The sequence below is a fragment of the Stenella coeruleoalba genome (assembly GCF_951394435.1).
Source record: "Stenella coeruleoalba genome assembly, chromosome: 15".
Taxonomy (NCBI): domain Eukaryota; kingdom Metazoa; phylum Chordata; class Mammalia; order Artiodactyla; family Delphinidae; genus Stenella; species Stenella coeruleoalba.
This window is the reverse complement of record NC_137161.1, coordinates 43,563,038-43,585,294: the sequence shown is the minus strand read 5'-3', so window position 1 is coordinate 43,585,294 and position 22,257 is coordinate 43,563,038. Positions and strand designations below refer to the sequence as shown.

The window sequence follows — 22,257 nt, the reverse complement described above, 5'->3', positions numbered from 1 at the left end:
CAGCGTCACTTACCACAGGGAGTGGATGTCAACCAGTGGTGGCCTGAAGTCCCATGCTGCCACCCAATTCTACCTGTTTCTTAAAACTTACCAGCTTTGCTCTAAGAGGGAATGATTCTGACAGTGGGAAGCTGCACCTTCATCTCATTCACTGTCACTGGGAAAATGTAAAGTTAAGGACACAGGATTCTAAGACATACGGTACCAGAATTATGACCAAGAAGAAGAAACACTTGAGGGCTCAAACTGACCAAAACCAGTCAAACTCCCGACAGACAGGCCTGCCCTGCTCTGTGTTCCAGAGCCTCCCCGCCAGGCCCTCCACCCCTGCTCACCAGCCATGCAGACTCTGGGATCCAGCTTCAGGGCCTCCACTCCAGATGCAGCCCAGCCCTCCCCGGGTTGCAGACAGGCCAGGCCCTGAGGAACGCAGCCACCCAGAGGACCACCTGCAAGGCTTAGCCCCGCTGCTGTCCCACCTCGGTGCCCGGGACATAGCCACCCACAGGCCTGACCCCTGGACTGGGCAGCCACCCTGCCTCCTCGCCCCCAGCCGCCTGTGCCCCTAGGCAGGTCCCTCCCCAGCCTTGGTTCCCCCATGAGACGCGGCCACGTCTCTTTATATCACAAAGAGGTCAGTGCACATGACAACTCAACATGGCAGAGAGAAGGCTGATGACAAAAACCTCAACGCAGGGCCTCTGTCCTATAAAAGGCAGCAACTGAGTCCTGATGGAGTTTTTGTAATGATGACAAAGCAGCACACAGTGAATGAATCACTTAATTTAATTTTAAGATCATGTCAGTAATTCCCATTAGAGTAAATCCGTTTCATGTTTACAACAAAAACCTATCATATATTTAAGCCTAACGAGGTTTATTTTGCACCTCATCATGGCAAATTACCAGATAAAATACAGGAAATGACACTTTGAGACAGAAAATCAACATCTGAGTCAAAGCAAAAAAAAGACACCTTTGCTGAAAACTGTGAAAAGCTACCAGCTTCTCTGCACTGAGAGCACAGCCCTCAGTTCCCAACCAAGAAGAAATGTTCAGGGTCAGCACGCTTGGGTTCTGTGTTTTCGAGGCAGAATGGTCAGGTTTCACCTTACTATTCCTGCAGACTCGATACACACGTGCACTGCTGCCTGTTAAAAAGCATTTCCTATGAAGTTACAACACCTGACAGGACACGGGTCACATCACGGGCCATGCAGCCAGTCTGACTCTGCTGTACACAGCTATGCGTAAAGCTGGCCCCAAGCAGGCAACTCGGAATGAGCCCCCATCAGACACTGACTCTCTCCCCTAAAATGGCGCAGAGCAGGGAGGGGAAAGGAGCTATGAACCAGCACAAGACACAAACGGTTCAAGTCTCACCACGATGTCGGCCATCCTTGACGTTCAATGTCATCCCCTACTCAAAATATTGCCTTTTCAAGTTACAAAGACAATTCCAGAGACACAATCCCTGATGTGTTCTCACAAATACGCAGGAAAGGAAGGAGCAGACATCAGCCCCACCTTGCAGAATGGAAACAGGAGAGGAGTGTCACGTGGACTGAGTCAGCGTGGGAGGCAGGCGGCCACAGGGGAGGCCCCGAGCAAATCTAAGCATGACCCCAGCAGAACGGCCCCTACGACAGGCGGAGGACAAGACCTTACTCGCTGTTAAAGTAGATTAAAGCACAGAAGAACTTCCCAGGCAACACCATCAAGAGGTTAATCAGCAGAAAAGTCCATTTAATTACCATAATCACATGGATCACCCCACAACCGGGACCATGTGTGGACACACCCGTCAGGATACAGAGCAGCGTCAGGCTTGTAACACTAGAGCAGACGCAACCCCAGCACGTGCACTATTCACACCTGGGTCTGGAGTGAGGAACCAGGTGTGTGAACAGGACTCCTGGTGCCCAGTGCCCACCTTCACTCCCCATCCTCTGATCCACACGGCACGCTGTCCATGGAGAAGCCGGTGAGTCCTCTGAGCTGCTGGAATCAACGTGCTCTTCCTCCACACACACCCGGGTCCTTGCCTGCAGAGCGCTGGCAGGTACCCGGGTAGGGAGGGGCCAGGTGCAGCAGGAGGGTGGGAGCCACGGGAGGGACGCCCAGGGCCGAGGCTCGGGTCTCACTTGATTCTGGGGAACGTAGCCGTGCCCTCTTCACCTGCACAGCCCATCCGAGGCTTCACACAAGTTTCCTCTGAGCTCTCTGCGCCCTCCCGGAGCCCCTCTCACGAAGACAGGTATCACCCATTTAACAACAAAGACATCGAGGCTGGCGGGACACAGCCAGCAGCAAAAGCGAGACGCCAGCCGACTCACCCACAGCTCCATCCCCACACCTGAAGCCTGTTAAGTGCACCAAGTCCCCGGGGCCTAAAGAATCACTGCACTTGGGAAGGTTTTTAAGAGACAAGGGACTCATCTTCCCCAGGGCAGATGCAAGGCCAAGTCCAGGTGTCCAGGTAACAGTGCCCCGAGAGGCTGCACCACACCTCTGCGGACCGGCAGGTGCAGGTGGGAAGGGTGTGTCCACGCACCTCCTGGCCCAGGGGTGGCGCACAGGGCAACGACGGGCCTAAGCAGACTGCAGGCGTAGTCTGCAGAGGAAAGGGGACCTAAAGGAGCCCAGGTACAGGTGCCCGTCGTGCTCGTGCACCTCGCTCACGTAAGCAGCCACCTGCCCATCGGGGTCGTGCAGGCTCCTCCGGAAGGCCCCGCTGTCACTGAGCTCCAGGACGAGGCTGTACCGCGGCACGAACTTCATCACCGTCTCCTGGCTGAACAGCTGAAAGGGAAGCACAGTGAGAGGAGAGCGTGACACGGGCCACGTGGAGTCCTGCAGGCCGGGCACTGTGGCTCTTGTCACCTGCTGGGCACGTCCCACCCACCCTGCCCCCCACCTCCCCACCGGCTCGCTTCCACACGGCACTGCAGCTGCCTTTTTAAAATACCGGCACACCCCACACCTGAACAATTCAGTCAAGAAGTAGCTTGTGGAGCCAAGCAGGGTAGATGCGTGCAGGGGTGGCCCAGACCAGAGAGTCAGTCTGAGCAGGGAGAGTCCACGCTGGAGAAGAGAGAGGGCCGTGGCTCCAAGCAGGGTGTCAGGGCCCAAGCAGGGGAGATGGTGTCCTGCAGCAGGGTGACCTGGCACAGGCCATGAGCCCTTAAGAGGTAAGGCCCCTGCACACGGCTGGGAGGAGGGAAAAGGGCTGGCATGGGTGCTAGAGCCCTAGCCGGGGCCATGTGATGCTGGGGCCACAGGACAGCCGAGCCACATGACAGCTGAGGCCACGTGACAGGGGACAATGGCTACAGACAGGGACAACTGGGGAATCTGATCGCATAGGTATGAAGGAGCATGAGACCCGGGTTTCTCACCTTAGAGAAGGGAAGTACAAACACAGACAGTAAGAAAACTGGCATAAATCCTGTGGTATGGGACCGGAAGCAGAGATACAGCCTTACTTACGGTTTTCAATTTAAAGAAACAGATGAAGACACATAAATGTAGGTGTGAGGGTCTGTGCACGAACACGTGTGCATACATACCCAGCTCTCTCACGAGGGCCTGGGAGCAGTGACCCCCCGTCAGTAAGCACACTTAGCACCTGTCCACTCTAGGAGAAGCCGGGCCCCCTGACAAACGGCTGATCCCAGAGCCGGGCAGGGAAAGAACAAGAGGAGCCTGAACAATGTGCGGGGCCAGGAAGCAGGAACTACTCCAAGAACGACTGGGACACATGCAAAGGTCAAGGGGCCATACGGAAGGGGCTCCCACTGGCCACAGCCGGACAGTGTGAGCGTCAAAGTAAGCAACGATGGTTAACAGATCATAATCACTGATGAAACCATCAACCCCGAGATCATAATGACACTTACTAACTATCCCCACAAAATACTTATTAATTACAAATGATAAAGAGTAACTTCACAGCAGAAACCCGGCACCCACCACTGGATGAGGTGACGGGCACTGCAGGGACAAGTGGACACCACGCACCTCCCGACAGGTCACACTGAGGGCACTGGAGAGGCACAGCCTGAACCTGACCGTGAGAAACACCAGGCAGCCCGAGGCAGGGACATTCTGCAGCAGAGCTGACTTGGGATCCTGACGGTCAGGTCTGGGAGCCGCTCCAGGCTGAAGGGGACAAGGACAGGTGGCGACTAAGCCAGCCCGATCCTGGGCCCAGTCCCATTACAAAGGACACCCCTGGGCCACTGACGAGCCTGAGCTGGGTCTGTGCACCGGAGGGTCACCCGTATCAGCGGGACATCCTGTCCCAAGGGAGTCATCCCTGCTATAGGAACAGCGCTTGGAGCATCCGGGGGCGACAGGTCAGCCACCTGCCTGCAAACAGCTGAGGGAAAGACATCCTCTGTTCCCTTCCTGCTGCTTTTTAGGTCTGATGTTGCCTCAAAACTAAAAAAAGAAAATCCTCAAAGACTTCAACAACATTCTGAAGAAAATCTAACCTCCTTTTCAAGTCTCCAAGGCCTGTGGTCCTCTCCCACCTCCCACCTCCCACCTGCCCCAGACCCACCATCTATCTCCCAGCCACATGACGACGCCGGGCCACTCCTACCCAGGACGCCCATGTCCGGGAACACGCCCACCCCGCTGGCCCTTTCTCACACACGGTCTTGGCTCCTGATGCAGACACTGTTCTAGGCGCTGAGGATAATGGAGAGAACTCAACAGAAGAAGCACTCAACAGAAGAAGCACCTCTGCTCTGATGGTGCAGAGATGCAGTCTATCAACCAGGGGGGAGATGCGATCACCACGGACAGAGCACATCCTCTGATGGGTACCAGCTTCAAGCACTCACTATACTCAGCTAAGGGCATCATCTGCATATTCTCATTAAATTTTTCCATCACCTAATGAAGTGCTATTATTCTTCCCACTTGACAGATGGAGAAACTGAGGCAGAGAGCCCACACCCCCTGCCCAGGGCCCCACAGCTAGTCAGGCCTTCCTCAAGACCCTTCTCCTTGCACACTGCCATTCTGCGCCCTCCAGGCCCCAGCGAACAGATGTAACTCTGCAGCCGACGATGCATCATTTCTGAACAGTGACCTGCCGAACTTGGAACAACACTGAAGGCCATGGGCCAGCCTCACTGAGAAGGTGCCCACAGCCCTTGGCAGGGCCCAGACACAGGGCTACGTGCCACACAGACTCAGCAACTGCTGCCCAGCACCTTCCAGGACCTTCAGGCTCAAATAGTTTAGTATTTGCAACTAAGGACATGGGCGAAATCCCATGAAGGGCGTGATGAGGCTCCGAGGAGGCAGGAGGAAGCAGGGCAGGAGGAAGGGGCACCTGCAACCACTCAAGGAAGAGCTGAGCTTGCTGAGGACGGGGTCTCGGGGAGAGCGGAGAGCAAGAGGCAGGGCTAGAGGCCCCAACAGGTCACAACGGGGAGGGTGATGATAAAAATACCCAGACAAGGAAACCAAGAGAAAAAACTCAGAGGGCTCAGATGTTTACATTTACGTTACAAGGCAAAGAATAAAATATGTTTTAAAGAAGTCATTAAAAGCACCAAATACTATAAGCAGAACTAGAATTTTCAGAGCTTCCATAAAGGTCAAAAAACCCATAATTAGATGCATTTTCATTTTGTTTTTTGAAATCAATAGTTCTCATAGTTACCTTAAAAATCATTCTTTTAAGATACGGTCTCTCAGATAAGAAATCCAACATGGAAAACCCAGGATTGGAGCGAATGGTCGACATGCCGACCCAGTAACCCCCGGAGCTGCTGGCTCGGATGTTGTCTGGGAATCCAGGCAAGTTCTCCACAAACAGGTCGGCCCCTCCCTTCATCAGGCCAGACACGTAGAACCTGAAAAATTCGCCCAAGCAGGCAATGAGTGGCAGCCCCCCAACTGAAGGAAAAATTTTAGCCAAGCACCAAATTGGTCTTGGTCCCAATAACCAAATGGATACAACTGTAAACCCGTCCATCACGAACGATGGCACGGCTGCTCCAAGAAGCCCTCAGAGCCCTGGGCCCACCCAACAAGAAGCAGGTGCGGGAAGCAGGGCCGGACCAGGCCCACCAGCAGGGAAAAGGGCCGGGATCGCAGCCAGCATTCCATCAAGACTCTCCCAGCCCATGACGCGCAAGAAGGCTGAGGAAGGGAGAGGGAAGATGACTCTCTCATCACACAGGACAGGCACCCACTGCGTCCCAGGCTCTGCAGCTGACACCTCACAGCTGCCCGGCCCACAGCTCGGTGGACTTGACATCAGCTCACGCACCTCCTGATCCTCGCCATGGTCAATTCCGCCACCAGGACAAAGTCCTCCGCAGGCGAGAGCTGTACCCCGTTGGGAAACCGCAAGTGGTCCAGCAAAACCTTTACCTCCTTGGTCTCGGTGTCGTACTCCAGCAGGCTGCGGGCGCCAACAGCGGAGGTCACATGGGGTGTCTGGGGGCCCCTGCTGGGTTAGAGCCCTGCTCCCGGTCTGGGCCCTCAGGCACCCTCCTCCAGACAAGCCCACGGTCAGCTCTCTCGCGGACCTGAGCACTGGTTCAGCACCAGGGAGGGCCACCGTGGCTGCAGCCTCACAGGAGTCCCCTTCAGAGGTCGCCTGTGAGGTCTCCCCCCGCTGCGAGACCACACCCTCAGACAGCCTGGCCATTCTACCTTCATTTCTCCAAAGAAGAAAGTGAGAACATCTCGCTGTTTCATTGTGTCCGCCACCTGTTTCCAGGAGACAGTAAGATCCTCCCTTAAAAGCTGAGTACTATGCTCAGAAACACCCCAACAATTCCTGGATGTAGTAAGCTCTGCGAAGTCACCCTGCCTGTCTACGGCCTCCCTGAGGAGAAGATCCAGAAGGAACACTCACCGACCATCATCTGTCCCCTCCATCACCAGCAGCAGATAATCTCGTCTTTGCCATTTGCTGCTAGAATCCGTAAAATAAATCTTCCTCCCGTCCCGAGTTACTGTAAGATCATTCACGAAGGACATCTTCCTCCCCTCAATGGGTGTCTCGGAGGACAGCAGCAGCTTTACTTCACCTGAGGGAAGGCAGGGGGAGGAAGAAAAGGAAAGAAGGGAAGAAAGAAAGAAGAAAGAAGGGGAGAGACTTGCTTGTATTCTAAGAACGTGTAACTCAATAATTTCAAAATATCAATCGGCCTAACTGATTTACAAGGAAAAACTAAATGAGCTTCTCCGTGTCCTGACAGAAGATTTATTCCTTCTTACAGTAAAAATCAGTGTTTTCCTTTCTTTCTATTAGGTGATGAATTTTTTTAGACCAGCTCCACTAAAGGCAGAATCCCCCCTCTAAGGATGAGGAACTCCTTTTATCAAGACCAACTGACTTAAAAATCTGGTAAGAATCTTAGGTTAAAAAGGCAATTTTCTATTTGTCTGCTTGAGAGAAATATAGAATGTTCACCTCATCTGCTTTTAAATTTAAAAGGCAGGAATCATAGTAAATCTTTTTAGATTGTAGCACAAACGTTCAAGGAGCGCTCAGCGCTTCCCACATATAATCCCATTTAAACCCCCCACCACTATCGCGCAAGGCAGGCACTCCCGTCAACCCTGCCCCGTGGGTGAGGAAAGCAGGCACAGAGAGGCTGAGTAACTCTCACACAGCCAGCACCCAGCAGAGCGGGGGCCGCCCAGGGGCCCGGTGCACCACCCACGATGGCAACTCCTCCCTCAGCATGAACCTCCCGCTGAAGCACACACAGCAATACTGTGGCACTGATCGAGGTGACATCGTGCTCAGTCAGGGGAGAGAAAGAGGAGAAGGAACTGGAGGAAGGAAAAGACAGAGAGGCAGAAAACAAACAGCAAGACCAGATGCAGAGAAATACAGAGAAGTAAAGATAGGAAGAGGAGCCTAACATCCTCAACATGAGTCCTTCTGAGATTCTGTGGCTCAAACACAAAGGCCAGGGGAAAGGAGGGAATGGGCCAGAAGCAGGCATAAGTGAGGAGCCACACGGTGTGAATACTGGCTGGTATCTGCAGGTAATATTTTCAGTTCCATTCAGTGAATAAGAAAAACATCAGGGTCTCCAGTAGACTGTACTGAACAAATTCTACTAAATCCATTTATAAATAAATGCACATACTGTTTAAAAGATCAGCAATCATCATAGAAGGAAACAAGTTACTGTCACTTACGTTTCCAGGGGTTTACTTCAAATAGCCCTTTGTATGCATCAGCCACAAAAAGGGTCCCGTTGGGCCCGGCCCGGATGCCCAGGGGTCTCCCACAAGCAGGCTCATCATCTCGGGTTTCTAGGGAAACAAACAGACAGGAATCAGTGGCTGGTCCAAGATTTGTGGCCCCTCAGTGTCCAAACACTTCCTCCACCCCGTCCTAAACCTGCATCATGCTGTAGAGAACAAAACAGACCATGGCTTCAGAGACAGACTCGGCCCCCCATGTTCCAGCCCCCCTAGAGCTTAGGACAATTGTCCAGCATGTCTAGAGGGACCACGCGAGAATCTGGATGTGGACATAAGCACAGCAACTGATACCCAAGAATCAAGTTCACATCAGCATCCTGAGACTCAAACAGTTAACTCAGGGACGTCAGCAGACACAGGCCCCACTCCCAAATCCCCCAGAACCTCAGGAGTGGGATTTAGGCCAACAGCTGGACCTGAATGCTGTGCCCATCCAGGGACATGGCAGGGTCCCTCCTCCCGTCATAGAGGGAAAGCTCCTATGTTCCTGCTGAGACCCACTCTCCTGCTCTGCTACCTATACTCTTTTTAAACCCGTGGCGGAGCATATTTATTGCTGGGCACTCACTGCAGGGCACTTACGGCAGAGTGCTTACTACAGGGTGCTCACCGCAGGGTGCTTACTGCAGGGTGTGCTCCTCAGGGTGTATACTGCAGGGCACTTACTGCAGAGGCACTTACAGGCAAAATACAGAGTGGGAAAAAGCAGGTTAAATACCCAAATGTAGAGTATGATTCCATCACATAAAACCATGTGTGGGTGTGAGTATCCATGAACAGAAAGAAATCTGAAAAGTTATTCATTAAATTGTTAACACTTACATCTGAGAAGACTCTGAGGTGATTTTTACTTTCTTCTCTGCGTTGTTTGCATTTCACCATAAAAATGCATCATTTTTAGAAAAACATTCTAGCTCTTAAAAAAATAAGTCTGGGAGCTACCAGTTTTTAAACAGTGAGTTTCTAACAGCTGAGTGACCTAAGGGTATTTCACTCTGGATGCAGGGCTGAGGTTCCTGAGGGGCTAGTACAGGAATGCGCTCCAGCACGTGAGGAACAAAGCCCAGCACCTCCTGCAGCAGCTCTGGGGTGTGGGGGCCCGGCAGGGCCACGGCCACAGCTGGATGGGAAACTGCAAGCACGGGTGGTAAATGAGGAGCCCAGGCAGCCTCTAGCTGGGCCGTCAGGCTCTCCTCCTCCAAGGACCCGACTTCTGGGGAAGACAGCTCCTCCTGGCACCCTCCTGGGTGCCTGGAAGAGACACACGTCAGGGGTCACTGACTTACTGCATGGGCCTGAGCCAAACCGGGCGATGGTCTCTACTTCACCGTTTTCAAGTTTTACGACTCGGCCATCTGCTGTACCAGTGAACATTACATCTGTTTAAAGACAGGAGGGAATAAGGGTATTACTGGGTTAGCCTAAAAACTGTGCTCTCACAACCTTCTACAACAGAGGCGGCCAGTCTGTGCTTTTTATCTCCAGAGAGGAAACGGCAGTTTTGAAGATGAAGGCAAGTGGTGTCTGGGGACAAAAGTCTTAAGACGTGCAGCGATAAACCCCACGGGGGCCTCAGACAGCATGGTCGTGACCCCGAGGCTGGATCCAGGGCACAGCAGACACCAGTCAGGGATAAAAGCAGGATTTTCTACCCTCAAAGAAGCGGGGACCCTCGGGCTGTTCACGTCTGCTTCATGTCAGTGTCTGCTGCTGAAGCCGATTACACCCAACCAAAGGGGAAGAACTGCTAGGAAGGTCCTCGGTGTAAAATTAAGTGCTCACTTCAGCAGCACATACACGAGAACTGGAACCACAAAGATGATGTGCAAATTCATGAAATGCTCCATATTTTTAAATGTATATTGCAAACTCTAGGGCAACCACTAAAAAAAGTTTTTAAAATAAGTATAACTCATATGCGAAGAAAGGAGAGAAAACAGAATCATAAATGTTCAGCTGAAACTAGAAAGTCAGAAGGAGAGTGGAAGAGAAAATAAGAAATAAAAAAACAAAGGCAATGAACAGAAAACAGTAACAAATATGGGAAATAGAAATCCAACTACAGTTAACCCTTGAACAACCTGGGAGTTAAGGGTGTCAACTGTCACCCTGTGCACTGTCGAAAGCCTGTGTATAACTTTATGGTCAGCCCTCACATCCTCCAGGTTCTGCATTCAAGAGGTTCTGCATCGCAAGGTTCTGCACCCGTGGATTTAAGCAACTGCGGATCGAGTAGTGCTGCAGAATGTATTTACTGGAAAAAAAATCCACGTGTAAGTGGACCCACGCAGTTCAAACCCGACTTGTTCAAGGGTCAACTGTATATCAATTATCATTTTCAACATCAATGGTATAAAAACCCCAATTAAAAAACAGAGACTGTCAGAGTGTATCAAAAAACAAGACCCAACTATATGCAGTCTACAAGAAACCCTCTTTAGATATACAGACACATATAGATTAAAAATGAAGGGACAGAGAAAGATATACTACACTAACACTAATCAAAAGAAAGCTGGAGTAGTTCTATTAATCTCAGAGCAGCTGCAGACCTAGGAACACAATCAGGGATAAAGAAGGCCTCCACGTAATGACAAAGGGTCAACTGTAGAGAAGACATAACAGTCCTTAATATGTATGTGCCTAAAAACAATCATCAAAACACATGAGGCAAAACTGACAGAACTGCAAGGAAGCAGATGAATCCATGATTAGGGGAGGAGACCTCAGCATACCTCTCTCAGAAATGGACAGATACTGATGGACAACAAGGTCTGACTGTACAGCACAGGGAACTATATTCAATGTCCTGGGATAACCCATAATGAAAAAGAATATGAAAAAGAACGTATACATATGTGTAACTGAGTCACTTTGCTGTACAGCAGAAATTAACACAACATTGAAAATCAACTATACTTCGATATAAAAAAAATAAAAAAGAAATGGAAAGATCCTGCAGACAGAAAATTAGTAAAGACACAGCTGAACTCAACAGCATCACTGACTAACTGGATATCAACTACCTCAACCAAACAACAGCAGAATATATATTTTTCTCAAGTTCACATGGAACATTCACCAAGACAGACCATATTCTGGGCCACAACACACACCTTAACAAATTTAAAAGAATAAAAATCATACAACGTCTGCTCTCAGACCAAAATGAAATTAAACTAGAAATCAGTAACAGAAAGAGAGCTGGAAAATCACAAAATACTTGGAGATTAAACAACGTGCACTTCTAAATAACACATAATTCAAAGAAGAAACCTCAAGAGAAATTAGAAAACATTTTGAACTAAATTAAAATGAAAATACAACTTATAAAAATTTTCTGGCTGCAGAGAAATCAGGGCTTAGAAAGAAAGTTGTAGCATCAAAGGCATATATTAGAAAAGAAAAAAGACCTAAAATCAATCATCTAAGTTTCCATCTCAGGAAACTAGAAAAAGAAGAGCAAATGAAACCCCAGGTAAGCAGAAGAAAGAAATAATAAAAATTAGAGCAGATATCAATGAAATTGAAAACAGGAAATCAATAGAGAAAAATCACCAAAACAAAAGCTGGTTCTTTGAAAAGATCAATAAAATACTGGGTTGGCCCAAAAGTTCGTTTGGGTTTTTCCGTAAGATGCTACGGAAAACCCAAATACACTTTTTGGCCAACCCAATAAATAATCCTCTAGCCAGGCTAACAAAAGAGAAAAGATAGAAATTACCAATATCAGAAATGAAGGCGGGAACATCACTATAGACCCCATGGACATTAAAAGGATAATAAAGGAACACTATGAACAACTCTATGTCCACAAATTTGATAATGTAGATGAAATGGTCCAATTCCTTGAAAGACACAATCTGCCAAAACTCACACAAGAAGAAAAGAGACAATCTGAATAGGTCTGTATCTATTGAGGAAATGAATCAATAATTAATAACCTTCCAAAAGAGTACCAGACTGAGATGGGTTCACTGATGAATTCTATTAAACATTTAAGGAAGAAATGATACCAATTTTCTATAATCTCTTCCAGAAAATAGAAGCAGAGGAAATACTTCTTAACTCATTCTATGAAGCCAGCATCACCCTAATACCAAAACCAGACAAAGTCACTTCAAGAAAACTACAGACCGGACTTCCCTGGTGGCGCAGTGGTTAAGAATCTGCCTGCCAATGCAGGGGACACGGGTTCGAGCCCTGGTCCAGGAAGATCCCACATGCCGTGGAGCAACTAAGCCCATGTGCCACAACTACTGAGCCTGTGCTCTAGAGCTCATGAGCCACAACTACTGAGCCCACGTGCCACAACTACTGAAGCCTGCACACCTAGAGCCCGTGCTCCGCAACAAGAGAAGCCCCCGCAATGAGAAGCCCGCGCACTGCAATGAAGAATAGCCCCCACTCACCGCAACTAGAGAAAGCCCTCGCGCAGCAACGAAGACCCAACGCAGCCAAAAATAAATTAAAATAAATTAAAAAAAAAAAAGAAAACTATAGACCAACATCTCTCATGTACAAAGATGCAAAATCCTCAAGAAAATATTAGCAAATCAAATCCAACAATGTATAAAAAGAATTATACACCCCAACAAAGTGGGATTTATCCCAAGTACGCGAGGCTAGTTTAGCATTTGAAAATCGGTTAAGTAATCCACAGTATCAACAGAGTAAAGAAAAACTACATGAACATATCAATAGATGCAGAAAAAGCATTGACAAAAACCCAACAATCATTTCATGATAAAAACTTTTAGCAAATTAGGAGTTGAGGGGAACTTCCTCAACTTGATAAAGAATATCTACAAAAAACCTACAGTTAACATCATACTTAATGGTGAAAACTAGACGCTTTCCCACTAAAATCAGGAACAAAGCAAGGATGTCTGCTCTCATAACTCCTTTACAATACTGGACTGAAAGTTCTAGCTAAAGCAATAAGACCAGAAAAGGACATAAAAGGTATACTTATGGGGAAGGAGGAAATAAAACTATCTTCACTTGTAGATGACATGATTGTCTACGTCGAAAATCCCAAAGGATCAACAATAACAAAAAAAACTCCTGGAACTAATAAGCAATTATAGCAAGGCTGCAGGATACAAAGATAATATACAAAAGTCAATCAGTTTCCTACATACCAGCAATGAACAAGTGAAATTTGAAATTAAAATCAGAATACCATTTACACTAGCTTCCAAAAGAATGAAGTATTTGGTTTAAATATAACAAAATATGTACAAGATCTAGATGAGGAAAACCATGGAACTCTGATAACAGAAATCAAAGAACTAAATAAAAGGAGAGATATTCCATGTTCATGGATTGGAAGATTCAACATTGTCAAGAGGTTCTTCCCATCTTGATCTATAGATTCAAAGCAATCCCAAGCAGCTATTTTGTAGATATCCACCAAATGATTCTAATGCTTATATGGAGAAGCAAAAGATCCAGAATAGCCAACACAAAAAGCTGGAGGACTGACACTACCTGACTTCAAGACTTACTATAAAGCTACAATAATGAAGGCAGTGCGGTAATAGCAAAAGAAGAGACCAATAGATCAAAGTAACAGAATACAGAGCCCAGAAATAGATCCACAACTCATCTCTAACAAAGAAGCAAAGGCAATATAATGAGGTACAGATGGTCTCTTCAACAAATGTTGCTGGAACAACTGGACATTCACCTGCAAAAAGATGAACCTAGACACAGACCTTACACCCTTCACAAAAATTAACTCAAAATAGATCACAGACCTAGATCAAGTAAAACACAAAACTACAAAACTCCTAGAAGATAAAAAAGGAGAAAACTTAGTTGACTTTGGGTGTGGTGATGACATTTTAAATATAACACCAAAGACATGATCCATGAAAGAAAGAATTGATAAGCTGAACTTCATTAAAACTAAAAACTTCTGCTCTGAGAAGGACACCATCTAGAGAATAAGAAGACAAGCCACAGACTGGGAGAAAATATCTGCAAATGATGCATCTGATAAAGAACTTGTATTCAAAATATATGAAGAACTCTTAAAACTCAACAATAAGAAAATGAATAATCCAATTTAAAAAATATCCCAAAGACTTAAACAGACACCTCACCACAGAAGATATACAGATGGCAAATAAGCATATGAAAAGATGCTCCACATCATATGCCAGCAGGACATTGCAAATTAAAACAGCCATGAGATACCACTTCACACCTATTAAAATGGCCAAAATCCAGAACACTGACAACACCAAATGCTGGCGAGGATGTGGAGCAACAGGAACTCTCATTCACTGCTCAGGGGGAATGGAAAATGGTGCAGCCACTTTGAAAGACAGTTTGGCAGTTTCTTATGAAACTAAACATACTCTTATTATATGATCCAGCAATTACTTTGGTATTTGCCCAAATGAACTGAAAACTTAAGTCCACAAAATAATTTGCACACAGATCTTTACAGCAGGTTTATTTATAATTTCCAAACCTTGGAAGCAACCAAAATGTCCTCCAGTAGGTGAATGGAAAAATAAACTACGCTACATCCAGACAACAGAATATTATTCAGCAATAAAAAGGAATGAGCTATAAAGCCATGAAAAGACATGGAGGAACCTTAAATGCATATCAGTAAGTGAAAGAAGTCAATGTGAGAAAACTATATGCTGTATAATTCTAACTCTAAGACATTTGGAAAAGGCAAAACTAAGGAGACAGGAAACAGATCAGTGGTTGCCAGAGGCTGGGGGCAGAGAGGGATGAAGAGGTGGAGCACAGAGGATTTCTGGAGAGGCAGTAAAAATTTTCTGTATGATACTATAATGATGGATGCATGTCATTAAACATTTGTCCAAACCCATAGAACGTACACACCAAGAGTGAACCCTAATGTAAACTGTGGAATCTGGTGATGATGATGTGTCAATGGAGGGTCATCAATTATAACAAATGTACCATCTTATGGGAGATGTTAATAACGGGGCAAGGGACTTCCCTGGTGGCACAGTGGTTAAGAATCCGCCTGCCAATCCACAGGACACAGGTTCAAGCCCTGGTCCAGGAAGATCCCACATGCCGCAGAGCAACTAAGCCCGTGCACCACAACTTGAGCCTGCGCTCTAGAGCCCGCGAGGCACAACTACTGAGCCCGCATGCTACAACTACTGAAGCCCCCACGCCTAGAGCCCGTGCTCCACAACAGGAGAAGCCACTGGGATGAGAAGCCCATATACCGCACGAAGAGTAGCCCCCGCTCAACACAACTAGAGAAAAGCCCGCGCACAGCAACCGAAGACCCGATGCAGCCAAAAATAAACAAATAAAATAAATTTTAAAAAATAATAATAATGGGGAAAGTAGGGGGTATGGGATATATGGTAAATATCTGTACCTTCCCCTCAATTTTGCTGTGACTCCAAAACTGCTCTAAAACATAGTCTATTTAAAAACTTAAAGGATGTTCATCGGCAACTCCGGAGGCTAGTGCCTCCCTCCACTGTCAGCAGCAGTGGGTCCCCAGGGCCTTTGTGCGGTTCACACCTGCAGGGGGTAACCAGAAATATCACCAAAGGACAAGCAGCTCCTTTAAGAGAGAAAAGGGAGGCGTGATGAGAGAGCAAGATGAGGCATCAGGCCAAGTAGAAAAGACAAGAAAAGCATTCTCTGAGAGATTTTTTAAAAAATCACTATAACTCCTCAAAGTTCCAGTTTTAAATGTCAATACCGGGTTTTTTTAACCAAAAACACAAAATCTGTGAAATTAATAAACATCAAAATCTTTTTAAGAGAAACATGAAGCTCTATCACGAAGTGCCCATCCCTCCTGAACAATTCTGACTTTGCCACCAACTGGCAGAAACACTCAGTCCTTGGGCCAGCCAAACAGTTGGGCTGGGAAAGAGGGGCTGGTCCACAGCAACAGAAGTGGAGGTGTGGGCCTGACAGGCCTTCGGAAGGAAACAGAAGCACGCTGGCCACCCATGCCCACAGCCGTTCCACCGTGCTTTGGAAAGACGGCCAGTGAGCAGAGGTGAGAAGTGGCTGGGAAATCCTCACATCTCAACCCTCGGCAAACTTTTCATTAACTATATTTTTTGATTCCTGAGCTTAACTCTCATTCTAACAGACAGAAAAGACCTGTTCCAGGTTGCTACAGACTCAAGAATTAGAACCAGACCCTATTCCAGTTCTTAGGTTTGGGCAAGTTTGAAGCAGATTGTTACCCTTAAATGTACCCACCAAAGTGAGCTTTAAAAAAAAGTGGAAATATTGAGAATGGTTCCTGTTCTTTTCAAAAATGAAATCTACACAAAGACAATCTGTGCTAGGAACGTCCTATCAAGTAACACCTACCCAATGTGATAAATGAACTGAACACCAATGTTTGTCCACATTTTTTCCTTCCTCCTTTCACTTTAAAGGGTCCAACAGTTTGAGCAGAATAAAATGCTTCACAGACATGAACTCAAAATCACCCAGCACTAAAATGGCCTGCAACTCAGAGAGGTGAGAGGCTCCCGCAGGGCATCTGGTAGACAAACACGTGCACGACCGCAGCCAAGAAGGCTGCCCAGGGCTCCCCACGGAGCTGCCCCCACAGGACCCCACTCAGGCAACAGACAGCGCCAAGTCCCAGGGGTCTACTTACCCCCGATATGTGCTATGGACTCTGGCCCAACAAGCTGATTTTCAAAAAGCCTTTCCGCCTGTCGCAACTTCGTATTTGGTTGCAGGACACCAAGCAAGAGCGGGGGTTCTTTGAAGCTGTAAAATAACGCAATTATAGGGATTTGTCTATAAAAGTACATGAAGAAAGTATTTACGGAGGGCCTACAAGGACCTACACGCATAACTCCCCATTCTTTGACAAAGAGCACATGTTCCAATAACATCCTTAGTTGCCAGAAGCACAAGTTAAGGAAAAGAACTTCCTGGGATATCAGGAAAGGTCACAGCACAAAAGAGAACTGAGAACGTAAGCAAGGCTGATGCAAGAACTCCGCAGGAGCAGCTACCCGAAGCCACCGGGCCTCCGCCCACCCATCCAACCTGCTCCACCCTGCGGTTCACACACCCAGGCCTTTATTCTCCCCCGGGGCTGCCAGGCCATCCGGGTCCAGCTGAGACGGAGGGAGCGGAGTGGACATTTCACAGTGACAGCCTCACCTCCCACTCCGGAGGGGACAGAAGACGGCTGGGCCTGGCGCCACAGCCCCAGCGTCCGCACACGCGCACCTGTCTCCCGCCTGTCACTCTCGGGGGCCCCCCAGCTCCCTCTGGCCTGGACCCCTCCCCGCACGAAGAAGCCGCCCCAGGAGCTCTCCCCTCTCCACACACAGGCAAATACGCCATTTCTCCCAACCCGTCAGCAACTCTTGCTGATGTCACCTGTACAAGTCAGGTCCTCTGCTGCCAGCCTGGTCCACGCCACCATCTTCCCTCCCCACCTCCTCCCTTGTCCCCCACAGTCTGCTCGCAACCCAGCAGCCCACCTGCACTTTAGGAAACACAGATCACGGCAACCGCCCCTCAAACCCCTGCAACGGGCCCTCTCCCCCGGAGCCAAGGTCTTCCATGAGCTCCTCGCCCTGAAGTCCGGCCACAGCCTACTCTCCTCCCCTCACTCTGCCTCCCTGCTGGTCCCTGAGGGCACCAGGCATCTCCCATCCTAAGTCTGCTGCCTCCTCTCCATCACCTTCTCAGTGAAGCCTGCTCCCACCACCCAATTTAGCGTCCAACATGGCCCCCAGAAGCACAGACCCCACCCCACTCGACTTTGTTGGCAGCACTTTTCAGCTCTCACTTCTCTATGTCAACTGTCTGTCCCCACAAGAACACACGAGATCAGGGATTTGTTGTTTTTTCCCTGTTGTATCCTGAACACCTGGCACCCAGGAGGCTCCCGGGGAGTACCGTGGGAGGGAGGGAGGAAGGGAGGAGAGCTCCCACTTCCCCCCCACTTCGCCCACCAGAGTGGGACAACCAAGGCGGGGGGCGGGGGTGATGTGGGAACGCTCCACCCCCATCCCCCTCCAGGCAGAACTCTTCACTCCCTTCCGCCCCCTACTCAAGACACAGCCCAACTCCCCCCAAATTAAATCCCCCCGCTTCACCATCTGCTGCCTCCCAATTATGGCTTTCTACCTGCTTTTCAAAAACACACTCTTGGGTTAACTAAGGAGTTTTATTTCCAAAGGGGGAGAGCAGGACCATGACCTGCAACACACCTGGGTTCAAACTCTGCCCGGGAAGGTCACACCTCCCAGGTGCAGGTACACGTGTAAACGGAACAACAGACGAGCACACAGAGCAGGGGCAGAGGAGCCTCCCCTGAGACTCAACCTCCCTCTGCCCACGTGGACGCTGCCGGTTTCCCTACACTCAGGAAGTCCTCAGGGAACGGCTGCAGCATCAAACTAGTCAGTGTATCACGTGCTGTCCCTGCCCCCAAGGAGTCTGAGTAATCTCCACGGGGAAACAAGGAAACATAGGAGAAAATGCAAAGGACACACAAAAAGGGCCCCCAGGCCCGCCGCTGGGTGCAGAAGCATCAGGGAACAGCAGCCCAGGAGGCCCAGCCCAGCACCTTGGGCCGGCCCAGGTCCATGGACTCGCATTAACTCATTAATTGTTAACTCCTATTCACTCGTGCTACTCCCCCTAACTTCAGTCACCACTTATGCTCAGTTTCCAGTTTTATCCTGTTTCTCCCCATGGTTCCATTTGATCAGGATCACTCTTTAGTCTTCCTTCTGAGGTGGAACTGAGGAAATGCCCCCCCGACTGTGAGCTGTGAATGTGTCTCACAAGCATGTGGCCAGGACACGGCCCATGGGCCCCAACTCAGCAGTGGTCACCGCAGCCTCCACCCACCACTTTGTGGAAAGGACTCAGCTTCCATCCAGAAAAGAACAGAAACATTATTTTTCATAAAAGGATAGGACTGTTTCTGCCATATTTAAACCATATTTTTCAGTTACTGTAAAATTTAACACAAAAAACACAGTGTTTTAAAGAAGAGATTTTTGTGGCTATGATTTAAAAAACCAACAGGAATAATAATTCTTCTAGCAACTGAAAGCTATTACCATTACTGTCAAAAGTATGCATTTTATTAGCAGAGTGAAACTGTAAAACTCAAAGGTAATAAATAAATAGTAGCAATAAAATGCTACAGGTGGTCAGGGATGTGAGGAGCAAATAGAAACACAAAAAATAAAACTCAGGCAAGGCCCACGGGAGACCTGCAGGGGAAGGAGAGAGACAGTGTCCCATGCCCCCTGACCCCTTCAGGAGGGATACACACTGGGGTCCTCAGAGATGCTCAGGAAATCTTTGAGCCACCCAACCCCTCTGGTTCCACGAGCGGACGCTCCTGTGCAGTGAGGACCACTAAGCTGATGCAAGTGCCAACCACAGGTGACCACACCACTGGGCTCCCATCTCTCCACATGCAAAATGTATCCTGACGTACACTGAGCAACACCCTCCAGGAATCGGGATGTCACTTATGTCGTGTCCACTAGTCCCCAATCTTCCTAACAAAGAAAAGAAGGCTGCTCTGCACAGCAGGATCTGGCCAAGTCTGGCAGCCTTCCCGCTGACTCTGCTCCCTAAGGACTGCCACCAACTGCATAACAAGCCACCCTGGAAGGGTCTCCCCTAGTCTTGCGCCCTCTGGGTCTGTCTGTCCTCTGTTTTCCTGAATCCCCTGCAGACAGAGCCCCCAGGACACCTCCCCCAGCTGAGCCCCACCAGCACTGAGACTGCACTGCTCACCCTAGTCGGTGAGTCTCCCCCTTCCTTGTTCATTTTGCTCTGAAGGGAGTTTTACAAAAGTCCTGTTTGCTGCTGTTATCAGCACTTTTCCCCAAACCCCAGATCGTTCCCGTTCTCACCATCTGCCAGCCTTCTGCCTTCGTTCTGGCTTTGGGGGCCCACAGCCCCAATGTGGGCCCAGTCATTCCCTAACTCTGAGCCCAGGAGAGGCCCGTCAGCCACACCGGTTTCTCTGGGTTTCTCCTCACCCGGCACATCTACTCCACAGACAGGGCTCATTCTGCACAACCTCAAAGCCTTCCTGACCTCGCTCCCCTCCAGGCTGTCAGGGCTTCACACCTTCTTTCCCCGAATTTCTTCACCACTCTGCACAATAAATGACCTCTACTGAGATCACAGGTCTTCGGTCATGGAAGCTCTAACCCTCCCTGCCCCTCAGATGCCGGATGCTCACCTGCTCCTCACTGCCTCCTCTCTCCAAGGCCGGCTCCCCAGCCCAGGTTTTGATCCCCAGCTGTGGACACAATTCATGCTCCTGCCTGGCCAACTGGATTATCCAGAAAGGCCCAGGCAGTTTGCATTTGGGGCAGGCTTAGCCGCATCCTTCTACCCAGTGAGGGGGTCGGCAGGAGGGAGCCCCTTCGACAGGACGCCCAACACACCACCATGAAGCCTCAACTCTCACTCACAAATCACCAACGTGTTATTCAGTTGTACCTGTTAGATTCTCTCTATACTGAGACAGGGTTCTTATCTAAAGTTTTAAAGTTTTACATGAACTCACTCATAGTAAACTTCAGACAGCCTCATCACCCTGGGCGGTTCTGAGGGGAAACAGGAACTTACTGAACCAGACTGCACAGCCCTTGATGTCATAAATAATCACACCAAGAGGAGCCTGGCTCTGCGTGACTGTAATTACAAATGTGAATACATTCACAAGACCCTGAGGTGTACACTATTTTTTCAAGTTATAACGGACTGCATTACCCACAGATCCCCACTGATAAAGGGTAACTTAGGAAAAACAGAACAGTAATTACAAGGTTTACTAAAAATCAGCTACTTATAAATCCTTATTCCAGTAAACATATTTGTGACTGCTGAACAAATAGCACTTATCAATTTTAAAAAAAATCAGTTACTTAAAAAATTTAAAGAAGGCAACTTGAACTTAACCTTCGTTTATGTGTGCTTTTGACACTTCAAATGAATTCAGGTTAATCATCTCTAATACTTAAGCTTCTCTTGTTTGGGATTTTTCTGGTTTTTAATTTTGCTTTGTACAGTTTTGTTTTTGAAACAGTAACATGGATAATACTGTACAACATCTAACTTAACATGAAACAAAGACACTAAAGAAATCACAGATCTCTACTTCCCATAATAACCTACCTTTCAGAGCAGGTTGGTTTATCAGTCGAGAAGTCATTTCAGCCCGTTTACTATATTTTGTCAAGCAGCACCCCCAGCCCCCCAAGTTGTGCAACAGCTCACCTGAGAGGCTGTGGGTCTATGGGAGAGTCCAGCAGCATCATGGCACCAAGCAGGGGGACGGTGAGGAACACAGCCAGCATCAGGAAGGTGGCTCGGAACACTCTGCCACTGAAGGAGCTGCCGGAGACAAAGCACAGGAAGGCACTGGGCAGGGCTCAGGCGGAGTGGCCGCAGTCTCGGCCCTCTGGGCAGGGGCAGCCCTCCCGCCTGGCCTGCCCGCCACCACCTCCACGTCAGTGACTAAAGGTCAGCACTGTGCACTCCATGCCCTTGCTCTTTTGTTAACCTTTCAGCGTGTGGGACACTCCTCTCAGTTATTTCCAAGGTAGTCTGCTAAGCTGTATCTTGGATCCTCTAGCAGAGGTTAAAAGTGGGCAACCCAAAGAACTGATGGGCACAAAGTGACAGAGGAGAGAGTGGCGCTGAGGCAAGGAGCCACCCTCATCCACGGGGAAGACAGCATCCCTCAGCCACCACCTCTAGCCGCCTGGACTCAAAGAAGCAACGCTCAGAGACAAACTCAAGAAGGAAATAGGGCTTCCCTGGTGGTGCAGTGGCTAAGAATCTGCCTGGGCTTCCCTGGTGGCGCAGTGGTTCAGAGTCCGCCTGCCGATGCAGGGGACGCAGGTTCGTGCCCCGGTCTGGGAAGATCCCACATGCCACAGAGCAACTAAGCCCGTGCGCCACAACTACTGAGCCTGTGCTCTAGAGCCCACGCGCCACAACGAC

At 48.8% G+C, this 22,257-nt stretch overlaps 1 protein-coding gene across 3 annotated transcripts in view; it reads right to left on the bottom strand.

Annotated features, from left to right (window-relative positions):
• Window positions 1–482: 482 nt before the first annotated feature.
• The window catches only part of APMAP (adipocyte plasma membrane associated protein), a 29,297-nt gene continuing 7,522 nt past the window's right edge, over window positions 483–22,257 (bottom strand). Inside the window, exons 2-9 of one of the 3 annotated variants that reach the window (XM_079944314.1) lie at window positions 21,529–21,645; window positions 16,901–17,016; window positions 9,543–9,635; window positions 8,188–8,304; window positions 6,887–7,061; window positions 6,293–6,427; window positions 5,681–5,873; window positions 488–2,802 (exon numbers count right to left, since the gene is read on the bottom strand). In XM_079944314.1, coding sequence (XP_079800440.1) covers window positions 2,593–2,802; window positions 5,681–5,873; window positions 6,293–6,427; window positions 6,887–7,061; window positions 8,188–8,304; window positions 9,543–9,635; window positions 16,901–17,016; window positions 21,529–21,645 — 1,156 coding nt within the window. In that variant the 3' untranslated portion in view covers window positions 488–2,592. Of the gene's footprint in view, window positions 2,803–5,680; window positions 5,874–6,292; window positions 6,428–6,886; window positions 7,062–8,187; window positions 8,305–9,542; window positions 9,636–16,900; window positions 17,017–21,528; window positions 21,652–22,257 lie in introns of those variants that run through there. The other 2 variants (XM_079944315.1, XM_079944316.1) reach the window with 2 other exon arrangements.